Source organism: Mus musculus, chromosome 8 (assembly GCF_000001635.26).
Source record: "Mus musculus strain C57BL/6J chromosome 8, GRCm38.p6 C57BL/6J".
Classification (NCBI taxonomy): Eukaryota; Metazoa; Chordata; class Mammalia; order Rodentia; family Muridae; genus Mus; species Mus musculus.
This window is the reverse complement of record NC_000074.6, coordinates 22,971,051-22,990,235: the sequence shown is the minus strand read 5'-3', so window position 1 is coordinate 22,990,235 and position 19,185 is coordinate 22,971,051. Positions and strand designations below refer to the sequence as shown.

General features: G+C 49.6%; 1 protein-coding gene across 4 annotated transcripts in view; it reads right to left on the bottom strand.

Annotated features, from left to right (window-relative positions):
• Positions 1 to 15,400, bottom strand: part of Ank1 (ankyrin 1, erythroid) — a 175,666-nt gene extending 160,266 nt beyond the window's left edge. For all 4 annotated transcript variants that reach the window (XM_006508990.2, XM_006509000.2, NM_001110783.3 and 1 more), the window contains exon 1: positions 14,975 to 15,400. In XM_006508990.2, the coding sequence (XP_006509053.1) occupies positions 14,975 to 15,100 (126 nt within the window). In that variant the 5' untranslated portion in view covers positions 15,101 to 15,400. The remainder of the gene's footprint in view (positions 1 to 14,974) is intronic.
• Positions 15,401 to 19,185: the final 3,785 nt, after the last annotated feature.

Here is a 19,185-nt window from a genome sequence, read left to right as displayed (position 1 = left end):
CTCTGACTCTCGAGGGAGTCACCCCAGACTGTTCCTTGACAGGAAAGATCCAGGTCCGTATGAACTGGCACCCCCTTTGATGCTGTACGTAGAGAGCTGAAGAACAAACTAAGTGTTTTCAGCAGGCCGTGGCTTCCAGTGCTCCCCAACCCACCTAACTGAATGCGGCACCCCAATAGACTAAGCAGAGGAGCAAGGGACAGTTTGGAATCCTTGGCTGAGGGCACATCCCTCCCACCAGACCCACAGGACCCACACGAGAGGACTACAGCTGAACCTGAGACCCGTGGTCCCTGCCTCCTCCTCTGCAGGCACCGGTAGATCCTGAATAATTTAGCACCTGCAGCAGCAATGCTGAGACAGATCCTGCAGCAGCTGTGTTGGCTGCCTCTGGCAAGAGGCCTGCTTCCACGCTGGACCACAGAACAAGGGCCCTAGCTTCTCCAGGTCCCTCCCTCTGTTTTAGAGGCAGACACTTTGCCTCTATTAGCTGGGATTTCTCACCAGCCTGCAGAGGAGTTGGGCCTGGACACGTATTCTAGAACTTGCTTGGCAGCTAAAAATAGATGTGTGCTCTGGACAAGCCATTTTCTTTCTACCAGTGTATTTTTCCTTGAAGGAGAGGCATGTGGGATCTCCCAGACCCCCTTTGAGATGTTGTCTATCTAGAGCAGTGGTATACATGGGATCCCCACTGTACCAGAGGCCGAGGTAGGAAGATGCTTGAGCCAGAAGTCCAAAGCTGGTCTGCACAACGTAATAATAAATACATAAAATGACAAATATATGTAAGTAAAATATATAGTTGGTATACATATAAATAAAAGATATATACATATATAATGGATATGTATGAAGATATGTAAATTATAAAGATATATATTCATAGTGTATGTGTATATATTATTTATGTGTATATACATATATGTATGTATGTATATACATATATACACACAAGCTTGCCACCTAGTTTAGTCAAAGCTCTTCATTCTTCAGGTGATGGGAAAATAAAGAGTCCCAAAGTCATACAGCCATTGCTAAAGGAACTGTCAGGACTAGCACTCATTCCAACACATCTATTCCAAGCCTCTATTCATATACCACAGGTATCCAGACATATTTCTGGTCATATTTCCATTTCTCCCTCTCTGTCTCCTCCTCCCTTCACACACGCACGCACACACACACACACACACACACACACACACACACACACACCTGCATTCGTGTCTGGGTCTAGCTCGGCATCCATTTCCTACTGTTTGTTCTTTTTAAGGGAATACATCCTGAGAAGTTTTGGAGGCTAACGTGTTTGGAGTCAATATGTTATTTATCAGCCAAGGAGACTGCTACACATTGCTCACTTAAGCTCTAGGCTTAGGGGCTGGGGCTCAGTCAGTACTGTGTTTGCCTTGCAAGCATGAAGACTTGAATCTGCTTCCCACCCCTACCCACACACACACACACACACACACACACACACATACACACACACACACACACACAAACTGAAGCACTAGCATCTTTTTGTAACCCTAGGCAGATCCCTAGAACTTGCTAGTGGGGCAACAGCAGAACCCTTGGGCTTTAGGTTCAGTGAGAGACCCTGTCTCAAAAATAAGGAGGGAGTGACTGAGGGAGAAGGCTGAGGTTGGCCTCTGGTCGCCATGTGTTATTCACCAGAACCCGCACACTACACAGACATACACTTAAAATGTGTTTAGCCTCGTATGCCCTGTCTTTCCCCTTCTCTTGCCCCCTCTCAGCCAGTCATCTGGATGAAGCCGCTCTAGTTCTAGGAGTTGTGCCTTGATCTCCCCATGCCTCTGAGTCTCGGGTGTAAAATGGCTGTTCCATGCACCAGCCAAGACTGGGAGAGTCAGAAGAATATGAGAGAGATGGCATTTGTGCCGTCTGCATTTCCTGTTCTACTTCCCATATGGAGGAAGTATCCAACACAGCCTGATAATCTCGGCTGCTCTCCTGCTGAAAGCAAGCAGGGTAGGCAGGTGACTGGTCGAGGAAACCGGAAAATGATAGGAATCCTGAAAAACAGATCCCACACACGTCACCAAGTGTCTGTTACAGACTGGGGCTTCAGAGAAACAGGCTGAGGTTTTACCCCCAGCTCTGACACTGGCTCGGTGTGAAGTACACTTAGTCTCCTCTCTGTAGAATAGAAACATGTCTCTCCACTCCCTGCAGAGATGCAAGGAGGAATGATGATAACACAGTGCATTGTGGGGACCACTGGGCTCTGGTCTAGGTTCCTGTGCATCTTGTTTCCCAGGGCTCCCAGAAATAGGGCATCCAAGAGCTTATCTCCCAAAGCACAACCACAGAAAGTTTCTGGTTGATGGCAGCCCCAACCAAGCCATCGCCTCTCTTCCCCGACCCCTGCAGAACCGCTACTCTGCTCCTGTGGAAGGTTTTTAGAACCCATGCTTCCGAGAAGACAAGGAAGCAATGCATGTGAGAACGGTGGAGATGGCCCCTGGGTCAGAGACTGACTCAAAAAAAATTCCATGGCAGAGTAATTCCAGGGGGCATGCCTGGAAACCTAGCACTAGGAAGGTTGAGGGTAGAAGATTGAGTTCAAGGCACAACTGAGCTACATGGCAAGACCCTGTCTCAAATGTCCAAGATGCTCTGGGAACACAGATTGGTGATGCTGACCTAGCATGTGTCAGACTCTGGAGACACAGATCAGAGATAGGATGCTGACCTAGCATGTGTGAAGCTCTGGGTTCCAATCCCAGTATTGCAAAACAAAACAAACCAAAAAATTTCAGAAGACGTAGTAAGTAAAAAGATTAGAATTTGCCCTCAGTAGTTAAGTTCACTTCCACTCTGGTTTAGATGTTCAGTGTCCCCAAAAACTTGTGTATTAAAGGCTTGGTCCCCAGGATGGCACTAGGGGGAAGTACAAAGGTCTTTGGGAATATCCCTCTAAGAGGTATTCTTGGACTCCAGCCTTCCATGGTTTAAGGAGGTCTCCAGCATGTACTCTCTACCCTTGCCAAATGGCACCCCAATCAGAGGTCTAAAAGCAATATGACTCACTGAGTATGGTCTTGAGCCTCCAAAATCATAAGCCAAAACAGACATTTTTCTCTCTGAAAGTTAATTATACCAGGTTATAGTACAACACACCCAGAGAAGCCTCTAAAAGTCTGATTTCTAAGACACCAGGTCTGACTAGCAAACTACAAACACATATGCCATAGAGTGCCAAATCTGCTTTCTAGGAAAAAAGAGGGGTAGCCACGGATGTTCAGCCCTCTTTCCCCCCATAATCAGAATCTCCTACACTCCTGTAGGCTGCATGAGATCTTGAGAGCTTGTCAGAGACAACTAGCATGTCACAGAGTCAGTCTGCGCTGCGAATAGTAGGTCGTCAGGCTCCTGCACTCCTCTGTTTACACATGTGGTGGGTGCTCTCACCCTCTCACAGAAAAGGGGAAGAGGAAGAGGAGGAGAGGAGGAGGGGAGGAGAAAGAGGAGGAGGGTGAGGAGGAGGGGGAAGAGGAGGGAGAGGAGGGGGGAGGAAGGAGAGGAAGAGGAGGAGAGAAGAAGGGAGAGGAGAAAGAGGAAGGAGAAGAGGAAGAGGAAAAGGAAGAGGAGAAAGAGAGAGGAGAAAGAAGAGAAGGAGGAGAGAGAAGAGGAAGAAGAGACAGCATCTCATCTCTTTTACATAAGGCCCACAGAGACGCAGGATGCTTAAGTACACAGGCTCTGCAGCAGCAGAGTCTGCAGAGACACATACTCACCCAAAGGACTTAACCTGCCAAGTGTGAGCACAGACAGCCTTCTAGCAGCTGCACAGCTGGAGGGGCCCCATCAGCCCACCGTCTCCTTACCTGCTCACAGCAGCAGCAGCATGGAGAGCCAGGCACGGCACAGACTGGAGACAAAGTAGGAAAACCCAAAACCCTAGTAGGGTAACTTTCACACACTTAAACATCCACCTATCGGCCTGTGATTCTGCAACCCTATACAGCTGGACAATGACATGGGGAGCAGCCCTGTGGGGTGCTAGTCCAGGACCCCAGAGAAACCTGACAGCTATCAGCTAATGAGTGGCCTGAAGCCATGGGAGAGAGTTTGCTCCTGCCCTAGAGGCCCTAGAGAGCAATGAAGGGATCGGTGAAGGTGAGTGACAACCATTGGTTTTGTGTTTTTATAAAAGTGACTCTAGGGGCTGGAGAGATGGCTCAGAGGTTAAGAGCACTGGCTGCTCTTCCAGAAGTCCTGAGTTCGATTTTCAGCAGCCACATGGTGGCTCACAACCATCTGTAACTGTAGTTGGGGTTTCTGAACCCTCTTCTGATGTCCATAGCCAGCAGGCCCACAAGTGGCGCACAGACATACATGCAGGCAAAGCACCCCTACACATGAAATAAAATATTTGTAACATCACTCTGGTAACATGAACAAATACTGTGTTGGACAGGCAGAGATGGCAAAGCTTCTTGGAATCGGAACAATTGACATCAGAGTGCAGGAGGGCCCTGCACCATGGTGCCTGTCGGTCCTTTAAAACTCTGCATTACTATTATGTGTGCACGGTAAGTGTAAGCGTGTGTGCACTGTGTGCATATGAAGGTCAGAGGATGGCTTTGTTCTCTCCTCCCGCTTTTATTTGGTCTCTAGGGATGAAATCCAGGTCACCACTCCTGCACAGCTGGTGCCTCTTCTGCGAGTCACCCACCTCTCTATCCCGACAGCCATCAATGTTCTTCATGAGCCAGTCAGTAGCAGGGCTGGCCCTCATGTGCACTGCACTCAGCACTTTTCTCCATCCTCCATGTGGTAACATTGTTGACATTTGGGTCTGAAGCACTAAAGTCAGGGGTTAGGTGGTGTTCAGTGGTAACACACTTCGCTAGCGTGAGGGAAGCCCTGGATTCTGTCCCTAACATTATACAAGACAAATGGTCAGGCAGATGATAGATTTATACACTTATTTCATGTTGCATGTGGTTTTAATGTCCTCCAAATGCAGCTGGGTTCAGCAAGAAGTCAAAAGTCCATTATGTGTGAAACAAGGAAGAAGACATATATAACTACACACACACATACACACATATATATGTATCCATATATATATATCATATATCCATATGTAGGTACATATACATTTGTATCCATATATCCATGTATCCATATATATAAGTATCCATATATACATACATATATATTTATATTTAAAAGATACTTTGTCTATGGTTTGCTCAACCTAAAGCAGAGAAAAAAGAGTGTTCTCCTCCAGAATTCAGTAGTAGTATCATGATTCCCAAGACCAACACGTGAGCAGTAGGCACCGGGTTACAGCCACCCTCAGTTCGAGGACGCCAATGGTGGGATCCACCGCACGTCTATCAGATCTGCCCTCCCAGTCTGCAGTCAGCACCACGTGACTCCAGAGCAGAAGCTCTCTAGTTTCCAGGGTCAACGGCAGAAATCATCATAGCTCTTTGAAGAGCTCTAAATAGATCGGCTAAGTATCCACGGTAAGAGGAAAGGCCATGTCTACAAATCTAACTCCATCCCTGCAGACAGTTCAGGCTCCAAAGCTATCCTGACTTAATCTGTTTCTCGTTCTTTGGGTCAGATTCACACTTCTCTAGTGTTTCCTGGTTCATTTAGCAAAACTCTAAATAAACACCTTCATAGTCATCTCTGCAAAGGAACACGTAATATTTAAACTACATACAATTGGGACTAAATGTTCGTGTTTTAAGTCTTTTTAGGGGTAAAGAAGAAAACTCCAATGGCTATGTTTTCTGAAATCTTATTTACCCATTGAGACGTGAGGTTCTCTTCTTCCCTAACATACCCACTGCCTGTTCGTGCCTGTGTTGGGATTTCAGATTGCCTAAGGTGGGAGCTGGGGGTAGGAGTGAGAACCAGGTACTTGATTTGAAATCACTGAGTGCTTCCTACATCCTTGGTGCCTAACACACAGTAAGCCCCCTCACACGAAACTAAAATCCTTGTGATGTCCCAGTGACCTTACACACAGACATCTGGGCACGTTGCAGGCAGGATAGCTTTATCTGGTGGTCATTTGGGCTTGGAAGGCAAGGTTGAAATTGAGCTCTAACGGAAGAGTTTCTGCTAGTGTAGGAAGCCAAGAGTTTAGATGCAGGAAGCTCTGGCAGCAAGAGAAAGCCTTCATCCTTAAGGTCTTGAAGATGCTCACAGTTGATCTCAGAGATGACAGTGTGGTAGACATAACAGACCAAGCTAGGACTTCATCTCAGAGAATCAGGAGGCTAAGGAAGGTCTCAAGGAGGGAGCAAAGCTGCTTTGCACGTTTAGAAGCTCACTCTGAATGCAGAGTACATTATGAAGCCCAACAGTCATTTCCATGTTAGTTTACAACGGACTCTTTCCATGCCCAGATGTCGCAAGAACCATGGCCCAGCTTCGTGTTGAGCCCGGACACTGCTACCTACTTGGCTTTAGTTCATATCACCTTGGGATTCTTAATTGAGTGTGATGTCATCCCTCAGCTCTCCTCCCCAGATGTCCCAGTTGACAAGCAGGGCAGCCTTTGTCTTTTTCTTTTCCTTCTGTGCATAAATTATCTGCATTTTTTTTAATTGTGTGAGTACAGAGGAGAGTCAAAAGGAAAACTTAAGTCTCCTGGAAACACACATCCACGATCACCCATGTTGCCAAGTGTGGTGCTGTCTGCTTACACTGCCAGGACTCGGAAGGCTGAGGTGTGAGGATTGCTTGAGTCCAGGTTTTCAAAACCAGCCTGGGTAGGTCAGAAACATCCTGTCTCCCTAAAGCATTTTTTTTTTAATGTACAGCATGCTGTCAACTGGGTAACTGTGTGACAGTCCCTTTTTTAAAAAAGTAAGTTGGGCAGGGTGTGATGACAGATACTTCCAGTCCCAAGGCAGAAGAATGGGTATTTGAGGTACGCCTGGGCAGTTTAACAAGACCCTGCCACCTTTGTACAGATGGGAATGTGGTGTGAACCATGGCTGCTCATGTGGAGGCTGGAGTTAGCTGCTGAATGTCTTCCTCTTCCTTGCCTACCTTGCCTTTTGAGAGAAGGTCCATCACGGAAGCTGGAGTCCATTAACTGACTTGATAGGCTGCCAGCAAGCTTCGAGATCTACCCCTCCTCCCAGCCCTGCAGTTGCGGGCACACGGAACGGCACCCACATCTTTTGTGGGTGCTGGAGATCCAACTGAGGTCCTCATGCCTGCACAGCAAGCAATTTATTCACAGAGTCACCAACCCAACCCAAAACGCTATCTCAGAACAGAAACTTTTAAAAAATGGCTAGGGACATAGCCTGGTGGTAGTAAGTTCGTACAGCATATACAAGGCCCTGGTGCATACTCAATCCATACATACATACATGGAGGCAGGAGGAGGGGAGAGGAAGGAGGAGACAGAGGGGAAGAGTGGAAGGGAGGGAGGGAGAGAGAGAGGGAGAGAGAGATGGGGAGAGAGGGGAAAGGGAAGGGAGAGAGAGGAGAGAGGAACGTAGGAAGGAAGGGAGGGAGGGAGAGAGGGAGAGATGGGGAGAGAGGAGAAAGGGAAGGGAGAGAGAGGGGAGAGGAAGGGAGGGAAGAAAGAGGGAGAGGAAGAGAGAGAGAGAGAGAGAGAGAGAGAGAGAGAAAGGAAGGGGAGAGGGGGAGGGGGCCTGCCCTCTCTAACCCACCACTGATATGACATCCTCCAGTAACATTACATTTAGCTCTTGACTTCTTTCGGCCCAGCCATATGCACCATATTTGAAGTACCCAGAATGTCTATATTCCCCAGCCTTGCTAGAGGGCACAGGGTTGGATAGATCCCCACACATATTTATCTTGCTCCCGTATGCTCTCTCCCTCTGTCAGGAATACTTAAGGGTGTATGTCTGAGAAAGCACCTGTCCTCTCCATTGCTCCGTTCTTTACTAGCTCAGTGACACATGCCACCAACTACCTACTCAAACACAAAGTCAGAGATGAGTCCCTCCCTGTTTGAGTGCGGGTGAATCCCACAAGCGCACACGTCTGCATGACCCACTTTTGTATATCAATAAATGTACATGCAAATATGCTAATACAGTCAAAGGGAACCTGGAGCTGTCTGGGACTCCTCTTCATTGCTCTCATGGGGGACTCCACTAACCAAACAACTCTCTAGTTTTATATTGGCTTTTGGTCCCTGCCTGCTGTCCCAGCTCAGGACAGCCTGGGCATCAGTGTTTTCTCTACGTCTTGCTTACCTCAGGTTGAAGTAACCTTCTCTACCTCTGTCCTCCTGACTGGACCTGCCCAGCTCATTCTCCAGTCTGCAATGCTGGCTGCCATTGCTGAGCCAACAGCTCCTGACCGTCTCCTCACCAAGGAACCACTTTTTCACTGACACACGCTACTTGCACTGCTAGATGCTCTGTTCCATACATCTGGGTGACCCCTACCAGCCCAGAGAAGCCACCTCCCTGACCCCAGGGAGCGTCCACCACACATCTTTTTTTTCCAAAACTAGTTTTGTGTTGCCAGGCGGGCATGAGGATCACCTATAGACTGTGTGATATGCTAAGGTCGGCTTTTGACCAATTCAGCCAGTTCCAATCGACCTTGGAAGTCTGCGCGTACTCTGCACATTCCTTGTAAAATGCAAAGGCTCTCGAGAACAGGACAAAGGAGACAATATTGGCAGAGTGTGGCTGCTGTGCATTTACACACATGAGCACACCATTAAATGATTGTGCGGCAAGATGCTGATCATGTGCAGACAGGGATCTCTGAATCAGAAAGTTGGGTGGAAGTAGCCTTTTGTTGTTTTGGTTTGGTTTGGTTTTTTGTTTTGTTTTGTTTTGTTTTTTGAGACAGACTAACCACAAGGAAAGCAGCCTCTGAGAACCCAGTCTTTACCTTCTCCTTCCTCTGGACGCTCAGGGAGGAGTTCCCAGCCACCAGGTGGGCTGCCCTAAGACATCCGTGGACGCCTTTGACCACTCATGAGGCAGCTGTAACCAAGGCTCAGTGGCTCTGTGTTAATCCTCTAATTTGTAAGCCTTTCTTTTCGAAGAAGGGCAGCTATAGTCAGCTTTGTCTTTGCTCACTCTTCCCTCAACAACAACAACAGCAGAAGAGTAACCTTTCCAGAGGCAAAGGACCTAGTCACATTAGAAATTCATGAGAAAAGAATTCCAAAATATTATCTGCCTTGGCTTGATGATCTATAATGCAGGTTTTCTTTCCTGGAGAATATGTTGTGCTTTGTCCCCCTAAAAATTCAGATTCTCCACCCCATAAAAGTCCAGTAGACCCATAATCCAACATGTCTCCTCTTCCATATGTTCTAAACCCTTAGAGTCATTGGCCGTGTCGTTGGTCGTGACTATTGTCAGACAAATCAGATGTTACCTACGGCTGAACAGCTCTACACAGCACTGGACTTTCACAAAGCCTGAAATGTCCAAGCCAGGCTCACAGTACAAACTGCCTCCGCAGGTGACTCTGAGTGGGCACGTGATACTAAACCTATTCCAACGAGGAACTTTACTTCTTTCCTGAAAATGAAATGCAGATGTGATTTAAAGCACCTGTTCTCATTGCAGACAATAATGCACCGGCCTTCCCAGACGAAAATCAACATTTCACGCTGAGGTTTGGCCATAGAGTTTAATTTTAAAAAAACAATTAATTAGCTCTGGCCTATCAGATACCCATCACTGTAACAACTACCTGAGACAACCAACTTACTAGGAAGAAAGGCCTATTTATTGGCTCAGTTTTGGAGGTGCCAGCCTATGAACGCTTGGTCCTGTTGCTCCGCAGCCTGTGAGGAGATGACCACAGGACAGTAGAGAAAGCTTTGCAGAGCCAAACCTCTCACTTTACCGCAGAGGCACAAGAGAGAGGAAGAGTCTGAAGAGGCTAAGTTCTCACAATGCACTTTCCCAGATAGCCTGAAGACTTCCCACGAGGGTCCACCTCAAAAGTGACCCAACACTTAACTGAATCACCTGGCCTGAGAGCACATTTTCAATACATGGAGCTTAAGATTTCTGATACAGAGTTCAGCAACCATCCCGTATAATCCTGCGCAACTCTTACCTCTAACGTGCACAACTCTCACATGTTGATTAAAACAGAAGAAACAAAGTTCAATTTAACATCTTGTCATTGATGAGAAGCCCAAAGCAAAATTGGTCAGCAAGCAGCCTTTGCTGGGGTAAAGACAAAGGTTTGGGGACAAGCCACAAACTCATGTGCCTTCCTAAAGAGGCCCACAGTCTGGCTGGTTTTCAGCTTCTGCCTCATCTAGCTATGGGGAGAGTGTGACCTGCAAAACCCAGAGCACTGGGTAGACACACAGGCAGTGTCTCTGTCTACTAGAGCTGAGCCAGCCACTGGGCTTGAGGCAAGCGAGAAAAAGGCCTGTGTTCAGCCAAAGCCAGCACCTTCCACAGCTAGAGCAAGAAGGGCTGCTTCCCGTTTCATGAGGTTCTCCATATACTACAATCAAATGCCAAAACAGGGCTACCAGTGTGGTGATAGACTTTAAAGTCTTGCAATTATTAATAAATTGGTGCTTTTAATAATTCGAGTACAGTGCACAAATTATGCAATTCAAAGACCAAATTGGGACTTATCTCACAAGTGTCAACTCCCTACAGCATGTGCTAGAAAACTGGTTTAACCACAGGACCCAGGTTGGAAGACACAAGGAACAGCATTCTCTGAGCCCTGCAACTCAGCCTTTGGGTGGAGCTTTTAAACCCATTTGGAGATAACAGAAGTTTAGACTTGAAGCTCTTGGTAAATGGGAATCCTGAGCCAGCAGTACTCCAGCCTAGCTTCCTGTCTTCAATACTGCTCCGCTATATCCCACAATCTACCCACTATATACCTCATTAAATACCATAGATAGATAGATAGATAGATAGGCAGACAGATGTGTGTGTATGTATATATATATATATGTATATATATATACATACATACATACATATATATATATATACATACATACATACATATATATATATATACATCCCACCAACTACCCCACACTTAAGCAGATGCTATGTCCCACCAACTACCCACTATATACCCCACCAACTAAATACCCATCATATACATATGCTATATCCCACTATATCCCACCAACTCCTCCACCCTTTCCATCCCTCAGAACCTGGGCAAAGGAGAAGAGTTGAGAGCTCCCATGAGCCTGCAGCTAGGGCAGAGCCCTTCCCATTCTGAGACTTTTGTTTTGTGCTGCCTGTGCTTTTCCACTGCCTATCCCCAAGACTTTGCCTCCCTGAGAACCTGTTAAGAAACTGTTGTCCCAAGCAGCTAGAACCACTTGACATGTGGACACCCTGCAAGAAAGAACTACAAGCTCGCCAGCAGAATGCCGCACCCAAAGATCGGGATGTCCCCTGCCTGCCTGAGGTTTCTACCTCCGTGCAAATGACTTGGAAATGATGCGTGGGGCTCCCTTCCAATACCGCCCCCCCGAAAGATAGCCAAAGCCAGTTTCCACCTGAACACATGCTGCAGCCAAGACGGAGCCCAGGCCGGCAGAAACAAGCGTAATTCACTCATTAAACTGTTAGTTCTACGAACATCTACTGCATGCCCCTTGTGTGTGAAGTACCAAGCTAAGTGCTGAGTGCCCAGTCAGACACAGAGCTTTCCCTGCGTCTAGGATGTAGGCAGAATGAAGGCCAAGGAGAGAGCCCAGGTAGCGCTACCCAGGGAGCTCACAGGTATTGATGTAGCCGGCTTGGGACCCACCCCCTCCCCAACAATAGTCCTATCTCCCACCCACCACCCACTGTTGCTACCTTGAGTTCTCAGTCCTCTGTCTCATTTTCTCTCCAACCTCCATGTCCCAGCTCCCCCCTCCACCCCAGCTTCAAGCTCTAGATAAGCATAAAAGGCACACAAATCCTCATTTCCCCAGCCCTAGGAAACTGTCCTTTTTAATGCAAATGCCTGCTTTACACGGGGCCTTACCACTTATCCTTCCCACTGTACATAACAGTAAATGTCATAAATGCTGCGCCTTCCTTTAAAAAAAAAAAACAATAAGATATAATTAGCTACAGCTAGGAGCAGCAAGGGCTTGGTGAGGATGTTGCTACTTAACCAGAAAACTGAATGAAGCACGTTCAGAGCTCCGGAGCTCAGCTCCAGTCTCTGTACTGAGGTTCCTGTGTCAGTCAGTCAGTCAGTCAGTCAGTCAGTCAGTACGTCACAGCCTCAGCATCCATCCCCTGGTGCACAGCAGCACCCTGAACAAGCACCTTCCCACACAGTATCCCAACTGCAAAAGCTGCAACCACCGTTCAGGTTACCGCGGTTATTCCTACGAATGGGGGGTTGGGGGGAGGGATGCGGTTCTGCTCAGCCAGCCCCAGTTAAGCAGTTACCCGAGACTGACACCTTTCTTCCCTTCTAGTAAATTCAAGAGCGTCCTTGGCTCAGGGACCCATTGCCATAAATTGCCGTGTCTCTGTAGTAATGTATCCATTTGTATTGTAGGAAGTTCTTTTTCCATGCTCATGGAAGACAAGGGAGATGACTCTCAGGGTCATCTGTGAGACCGGCTACAGCATTCCCCCACTGCTTGATTTTAATGTTATATCTCGAGACGTTCCTTCTCTAGTAAACACCTCACCTTATATGAACCTTCAGTCAGTGCTCAGCCCACTGCTTAACCTAGACGGAGCAGAACTTTCTCTCAATTTTCCTTTGGGCTAGGGGTATATAGCTCAATGGTAAAGCACCTGCTTAGCATGCACAGACCCAGAATACCAGTGCCCTTCACTAAGTGGAAACAAACAAAGAAATGCTCCTTTCTGTATTGCCTTTTGCCCCTCTCCTTTTCTTCTAGGGTCTTTCCACTTTCTTGCAATTTTATATTTTGCTGTAGGTGTTAGCTATATTACCTTATGTGACCATCCAGAACACCTCACAATGACCATGAAATATAAACAAAGCATCCCTCCAAATACCCCCATAATGTGTCCCTGGATAAACAATATATCCTGGGAGTTCACATCATCACTATCCATTTGGATTAAAACTTCCTGGTTGTTGTACCAATCATAACCTCTCAAGACACTGCAGAAAACCAAGATAATCTGTATGGAAGATTTCCGAACACCTACTGACGCAGTGTGCTGTGACCAGCTAGTAAGTCAAAACGACGCAACCCAGGGACAGGGGAACGTCTGATCACCCAGAACCCAAACGTGGGGCAAAGTTCACCAAGAATGCAAAGACAAAGACTTAAGACATAGAATCAATCTCCAAATGGCTTTGTTTCATAGACACACATCGCATGAGGTCAGTTAAGAAGAAATGAAATTGAAGAGAGTTTTGCTTTTACTGTTAGTCAGACTGTCATCTCTGGGGTCGGGAATACGAAGAGGAAGCTCCAGGCAAGAAATGAGAGGAGAACGAGGAACTGAGTCTTCCTCCAAGATCAAGAACAGGGATGGAAATACAGAGAGGCCCAACACCATTGCCAAGAGAGTGGAGGAGCACTAAGCTCTCTTAGGAGACTTCTCTGCCTAGCCTGCTGGATCGGCATCTGAGACCCTAACGTGGTACTCTCCCTGTAAGTGGCACCAGCCCAAACTGATTCACTGTTGGTTTGGGAAAGACCTCTTGCTTAAAGAGTGTGTTATGCTGAAATTCCTATTTACACACGAGGTGCCAATATTGGGGCGGGGGGGGGGGAGAGAAGGGGCAGAGAGGGAGGGTAGAGGAACACTATAGTATCTGTCAGGCGTATAGGAACACCTAACATGGTGATTCCTTAGATTAAGAGTCAGAGAACACCTCAGCCTGCCCAGTGTCATCTCCAGGAAAAGAGCCCTATCAGCCCTGCCACCTACTTCGAAGTAGACTGTCCCCTACACGGCTGTCAACCACAGCTTCTATATTTCCTTCTCAGAGCGAGTCAGTTTCAGGGAGGGAGTCTTTCATAAGCAAGGGCAGCGTCTCTGTGAAGACGCCCCATGAACCCAAATTCTCTGGCCAGGGGACGTTCCTGCAGGCTCACATCAACTTCTCCAGGTTAAGATGGCTCTTGCAAGCTAGGGTCCAGCTCTACCTTGGACTCCCAGAATTCCACTCACGCTTTCCTAGCCTGTGCATCCCTGAAGCTCTAGCCGGCGGTAGAGTGCCCTGCTTAGTCGCTGTGGACATCCAGGTGCTTGTAATTAGACCGTGGGTCTAAACTACTGTGGTTCTTACCCCGCCATGATCTGAAAGAAGGACTGCAAATAGCAACAGTTGCTTTCAGGGGTCTGGATCCCTGGGCTGTCTCAGCACAGACCCTTGTCCCATGAAAGACTGCCCTCATGATGTCCCATGGCAGAGCTCTTCTCCGACCAGGCCTTGGGTCAGGCTGGAAAAGCCCCAGCGAGGCTTCTAAGGGAATTCCTCTTCCCTGCCACCAGTGACTCCTCTGGAATGACCTTAACATAAAATGCTGCCAAATGCCTGAGGGGTGAGTTGCTTCTTCCAGGTCCACCCGCGGACCCACAGGGTCAGGAAGGGATCGGGAAGGGCAGTCGCCCCAGTTCGTCCTGAGAGATCTGGGAGGAAGATGCTCTCTCCGGCGGCGCAGGAGAACTCACTAGTCACCTGAGCAGGAGCGGACAGTACCACCTCTGGAGCGCCTGCCCTGTTCACCCAAAGCAGCTCCCCGAGAAAGCCAGGCGAGCAGCCCTGCGCCCCGCGGTGCAGCCCCTTACCCGCTTTGCCACCCCAGAGGCGGCAAAAGTTCCTCCGGAGCGCGGGCCTCTGTTCAAGGTGCTGAAATGAGTCTGGGGCAGCTTGCCGGAACCCCGGGGCCGCTCTCTGCTCGCCCTACCCGCCTCCCCCCTTCCCGCTCCCGCGGGGTCAGCCGGAGCGCGGCCGATCGCCTTCCCGCAGCTACTCCGGGCGCCTCGGTGCGGGGCCGCCGCCGCCCCCTTACCTTCTTCTTGCGGTCACGGGAGCGGTTCCGCCGCTTCCTGTTGGATTCCTCCTTCTCCTTCTGCTCCTGGAGGGCCTGCGCCTCGATGTCTTTGATTTTCTTCAGCTGTTTGGCCGCCTGAGCCATGGCGGGTCGCGGCGCTCGGTCCCCGCCTCCCGGGCCCGCGCCCTCTGCGAGCCGGCGGCGACGACACCCTCCCGGGGAGAGCCGGCTCCTTCAGCTGCGCAGGGCGCGAGCTTCTCCCCGGCGGAGGCGAAGGCTGCGGCGCCCGGGGGCCGGGGCGCGGGGCGGAGGGCGAGGAGAGGCCGGCGCGCGGCTAGCCGAGCCCCGGGGTGGCGCCTCCCGCCGCGGCCGGAGCTCGCTCGCCCGCGCCCCGCACCGGCTCTGGGCTCGCCGCGCGCCCTCGCCGCGCCCGCCCGCCCGCCCGGGCCCCCCCTCTCCTGCGGCGGCGGCGGCGCGGGGGGCGGGAGGGAGGAGGCTCGTACTGCGGCGCGGGCCGCGGAGGGCGGACTCGCGGGCTCGCGGGAGGAGCGGGGGCAGCTCGGTGCGGCCGCCCCACCAGGCTGGGCGCGGGGCGCTGCGAGCCGGCGCTGGGTCCCCGCTGCAGCGGGGTCCCGGGGTGGGGATCGCGGGGCGCCTTGGGGGCGACGGGAACAAAGCGGGGCCGTTCCGCCCGGGCCCGGCGACCCTGCGGACCGGCGTGCCTGACGGCGGCGGAGAAAATGCCAGCATCGCCTGGCCGAGCTGCGGAGCGTGGGACCGGGGCACCGCTGCGGCACGGACTCCGCTAGCGCCGAGCCTGGCCCGGGCCGCCCTCCGGGAAGGGCCGGGGCTCCTGGAGGAGAGCTTGATCTGCCCCGGTCAAACCAAGTGGGCCTTTCCTTTGCATCTTTACCAAATATACTTAGAATACGAGTCCAGCGTCAAGTCCATTCTTTTTCTTTTCGCTCCTTTTGGACGGGAGTGGAACTGGGTCTCCCCATCAGGGACCGCCCACCCTGCAATACCAGGTCTCTCTCCACCCTCCCTCCGTAGGTACTGTGGTCTGGACCGGTGTTGGGCTGCTGTAAAGAACCTTACCAGCTGGGGGTCACGCAGCTACCAACGTAGACTGTGGGAACGGGGAACCGGCTTAAGCTCATTTCACCACTCAGTCATGTGACAGGCGGGGAAACTGAGGCCCTGACCTATGAACATTGCCCTTTCAGTCTGGTTGGTGCAGCTCCCAACCTCCTCCTTCCCTATCCCACAGGATGCTAAGGACAGTCTTGAACACTGGTGTTTGAGTCTTGGAGAAGTTATTATGAAACAGCCTGCTCCCTCCTGTCCTCTCGCCCGCCCCCCCCCCCTCCCGAGCCTGTGCAGGTTTGAAGCAGCTCTGGTGAGGAGCAGAAGGAGTAGTACTAGGTACTGTTCCCACCCCTCTTTCTCACAAACACATCTCGCTCAGTGATTTCCACTTCTGTCTTCCCCACTAGGCCCCTGACAGAAGGTAAGGTGCTGGGTAACCACAGGGGTCTGACAGATCTAACTGCTGTCATTTCCCAGGGGTGAGTCCTGGGGCTTCTCACTGCAGGCAGAACCACAAATACCAGTCACACATGCAACTTCAATTGTCATGTAGCCACTTTTTTTTTCCATGTAAAGAAACTAGAAGATTGATTTTAAATGTATTTTTAAGCCTGTATATCTCCCAAGCCATCGTTTCAACATGAAGTTGATATATTATTGATGCGATTTTACATTATTATGCTGAGTCTTCAGAATCTGGTCTATTCTTGTCTGGATTCAGATGAGGCGTATTCCATCACCACCACAGGCCCCTCTCTCGATAACACACCTTGGCTGTAACCAGCCTGCTCAGAAGGACACCCTCTGGAGCCCCAACCTCATGTCTTTGGCATCCCACCGCTAAGTCCCTTGACTGTAGTCATGAATAATATTTACAAACTGGTGTAATTATTGTTACTTCCCAGAGAAACGTCCTTTTTGTTCCAAGATGGAGATCAAAATATGCTCTACTATCTACAAGGACCTGAATGGTCAGCCCTACCCTAACCTCCAATTTTTTACTCCAGGCCTTTTTGGTACCCATGTGTCATCTAAATTCCCTGGGGCCATCTGCATCAGGATCTACATCCCTGCTTCCTCTGTTCAGCCTGCTCTGTCCATACTCGACCTTCACACACACACACACACACACACACACACCTACACACACACACACACCCCTACACACACACACACACACACACACACCCCTACACACACAAACACACACACACACACCCCTACACACACAAACACACACACACACACAAACACAAACACACACACACACCTACACACACAAACACACACACACCCCTACACACACACACACACACCCCTACACACACACACACAAACACACACACACACAAACACACATACACACACCCCTACACACACAAACACACACACACACACACACCCCTACACACACAAACACACACACACACACACACACACACACACACTCCCAGGTCAGCTCTCCTCCACTAGATCTTTAAGCTCAGTGAAGAGAGGCGACGTGCTTTATTCGGAATTGCATCTTCAGCACCTTGGCCAATACCGTACATTCCCAGGAGCTCAGTGAAATGGAGTTAAAACCAAGTCAGCTTTGTTCTGGTTTAAGGAACAAGAACTAAAATGGTAGCGCTTACACGGCAGTGAACATTTCCACTCTTTTACTGGTGGGTACGAGTGAGGAACAGGGAGGGTGAGTAGCTTTCCTGAGATCACACAGCTAATGGAGAGATTCATGGAAAACAATAATCTGGTGGCAGAGCCCCCCCCCCCCACTACCCCACTTCTGAAAACCATGAAACCGTTTCTCTTCCTAGTCTGTAAACAAGAATAGTGATGATACCTCCTTTGAGAGACATGGAAGAGGTCACGGTGCAATGCTCCAGTAAAACACGGAGTGGACTAAACCAGTGTTTGGCAAAACCTGAGACTCATCTAAACTGCTGTAAAAGTATCTCCAATATAAAGATGCCTCCCGTGTATCAAAACCTGCACAGGAGCCCCTTGGGGGCAAAATACAATAAAACAAAATGTCTCTGAGACTCAAAGTAAAGCATTAGTAAGAAGCTGAGCTCCTGCCTCAACTGTCCCTGGAGTCACTACTAAGGTGGTGGCTCTGGACACACACAGTTCCCATGGGACCAGGTGTAAGTGCTGTTCGTGTTCTGGGTTCTCTTGGCAGGTGCTTCTCCTAGGACTGGTGAGGTGCTGGGAGACCTCTCCCTCAGAGGAAGAAGCAGGACAGTACGGGCTACAGCCAAAGGGAGGCTGGAGGACATAGCAGGTGCCCTCTCCTACGGGAATGAGGATGTGGGTTGGGCCAATATGGTGGCAGCTGGAGGGGCTGCCTCGTTCTTGGTGGGAACACTACTCAGGTGCGGTGGTTTGAATAAAAATGGCCCCCACAGACCCTTAGGTAGTGGCACTGTTAGGAGATGTGGGCTTGTTGGAGGAAGTACATCACTAGCCAGGTGGGCTTCGAGGTCTCAGAAGCTCAAGCCAGGCCTAGTGGCTATGTTCTCTTCCTGCTGCCTGCTGATCCCAGTATAGAACTCTCAGCTCCCTCTCCAGCACCGTGTATGCCTGCATGCCACTATGCTTCCCACCATGATAATGGACTAAACCTCTGAAACAGTAAGCCAGCCCCAATGAAATGTTCTCCTTTAAAAGAGTTGCTGTGGTCACGAGGTCTCCTCACAGCAATAGAAACCCTAACTAGGATACCAGGTAACTCCTCATTACCACAGACCGTCTGTATCCTCTGCTAACTGGTATCCTGATGTTTCCCGGGATCTAGGTACTGCCAACCATTTACAAAGTATTTATCAGAACAAAATATGCCTGTAACCCCAACATCAGAGGCTGAGGCTGGGGGATCATGAGTGTTTTTACGAGGTGAGATTCTTTCTTTGAGCATCTCATTGCATCCCAACAAAAGCACCTGTCATACTTTAGATATAAAATGTTCTGCCAAAAAGTCCCAGCCTCCTGTGCAAGCAGTGCTCAGAGGTGGGTTTGGGGCCAGTGGGTGGATCTGAAGGGCTCCAGTTTCATGAATGGATTGATCTACTGATGGATTCAAGTTTTGACTAGACTATTGGGAGATGATGAACTATGGGAGATGGGGCTAGGTTGGAGGGAGT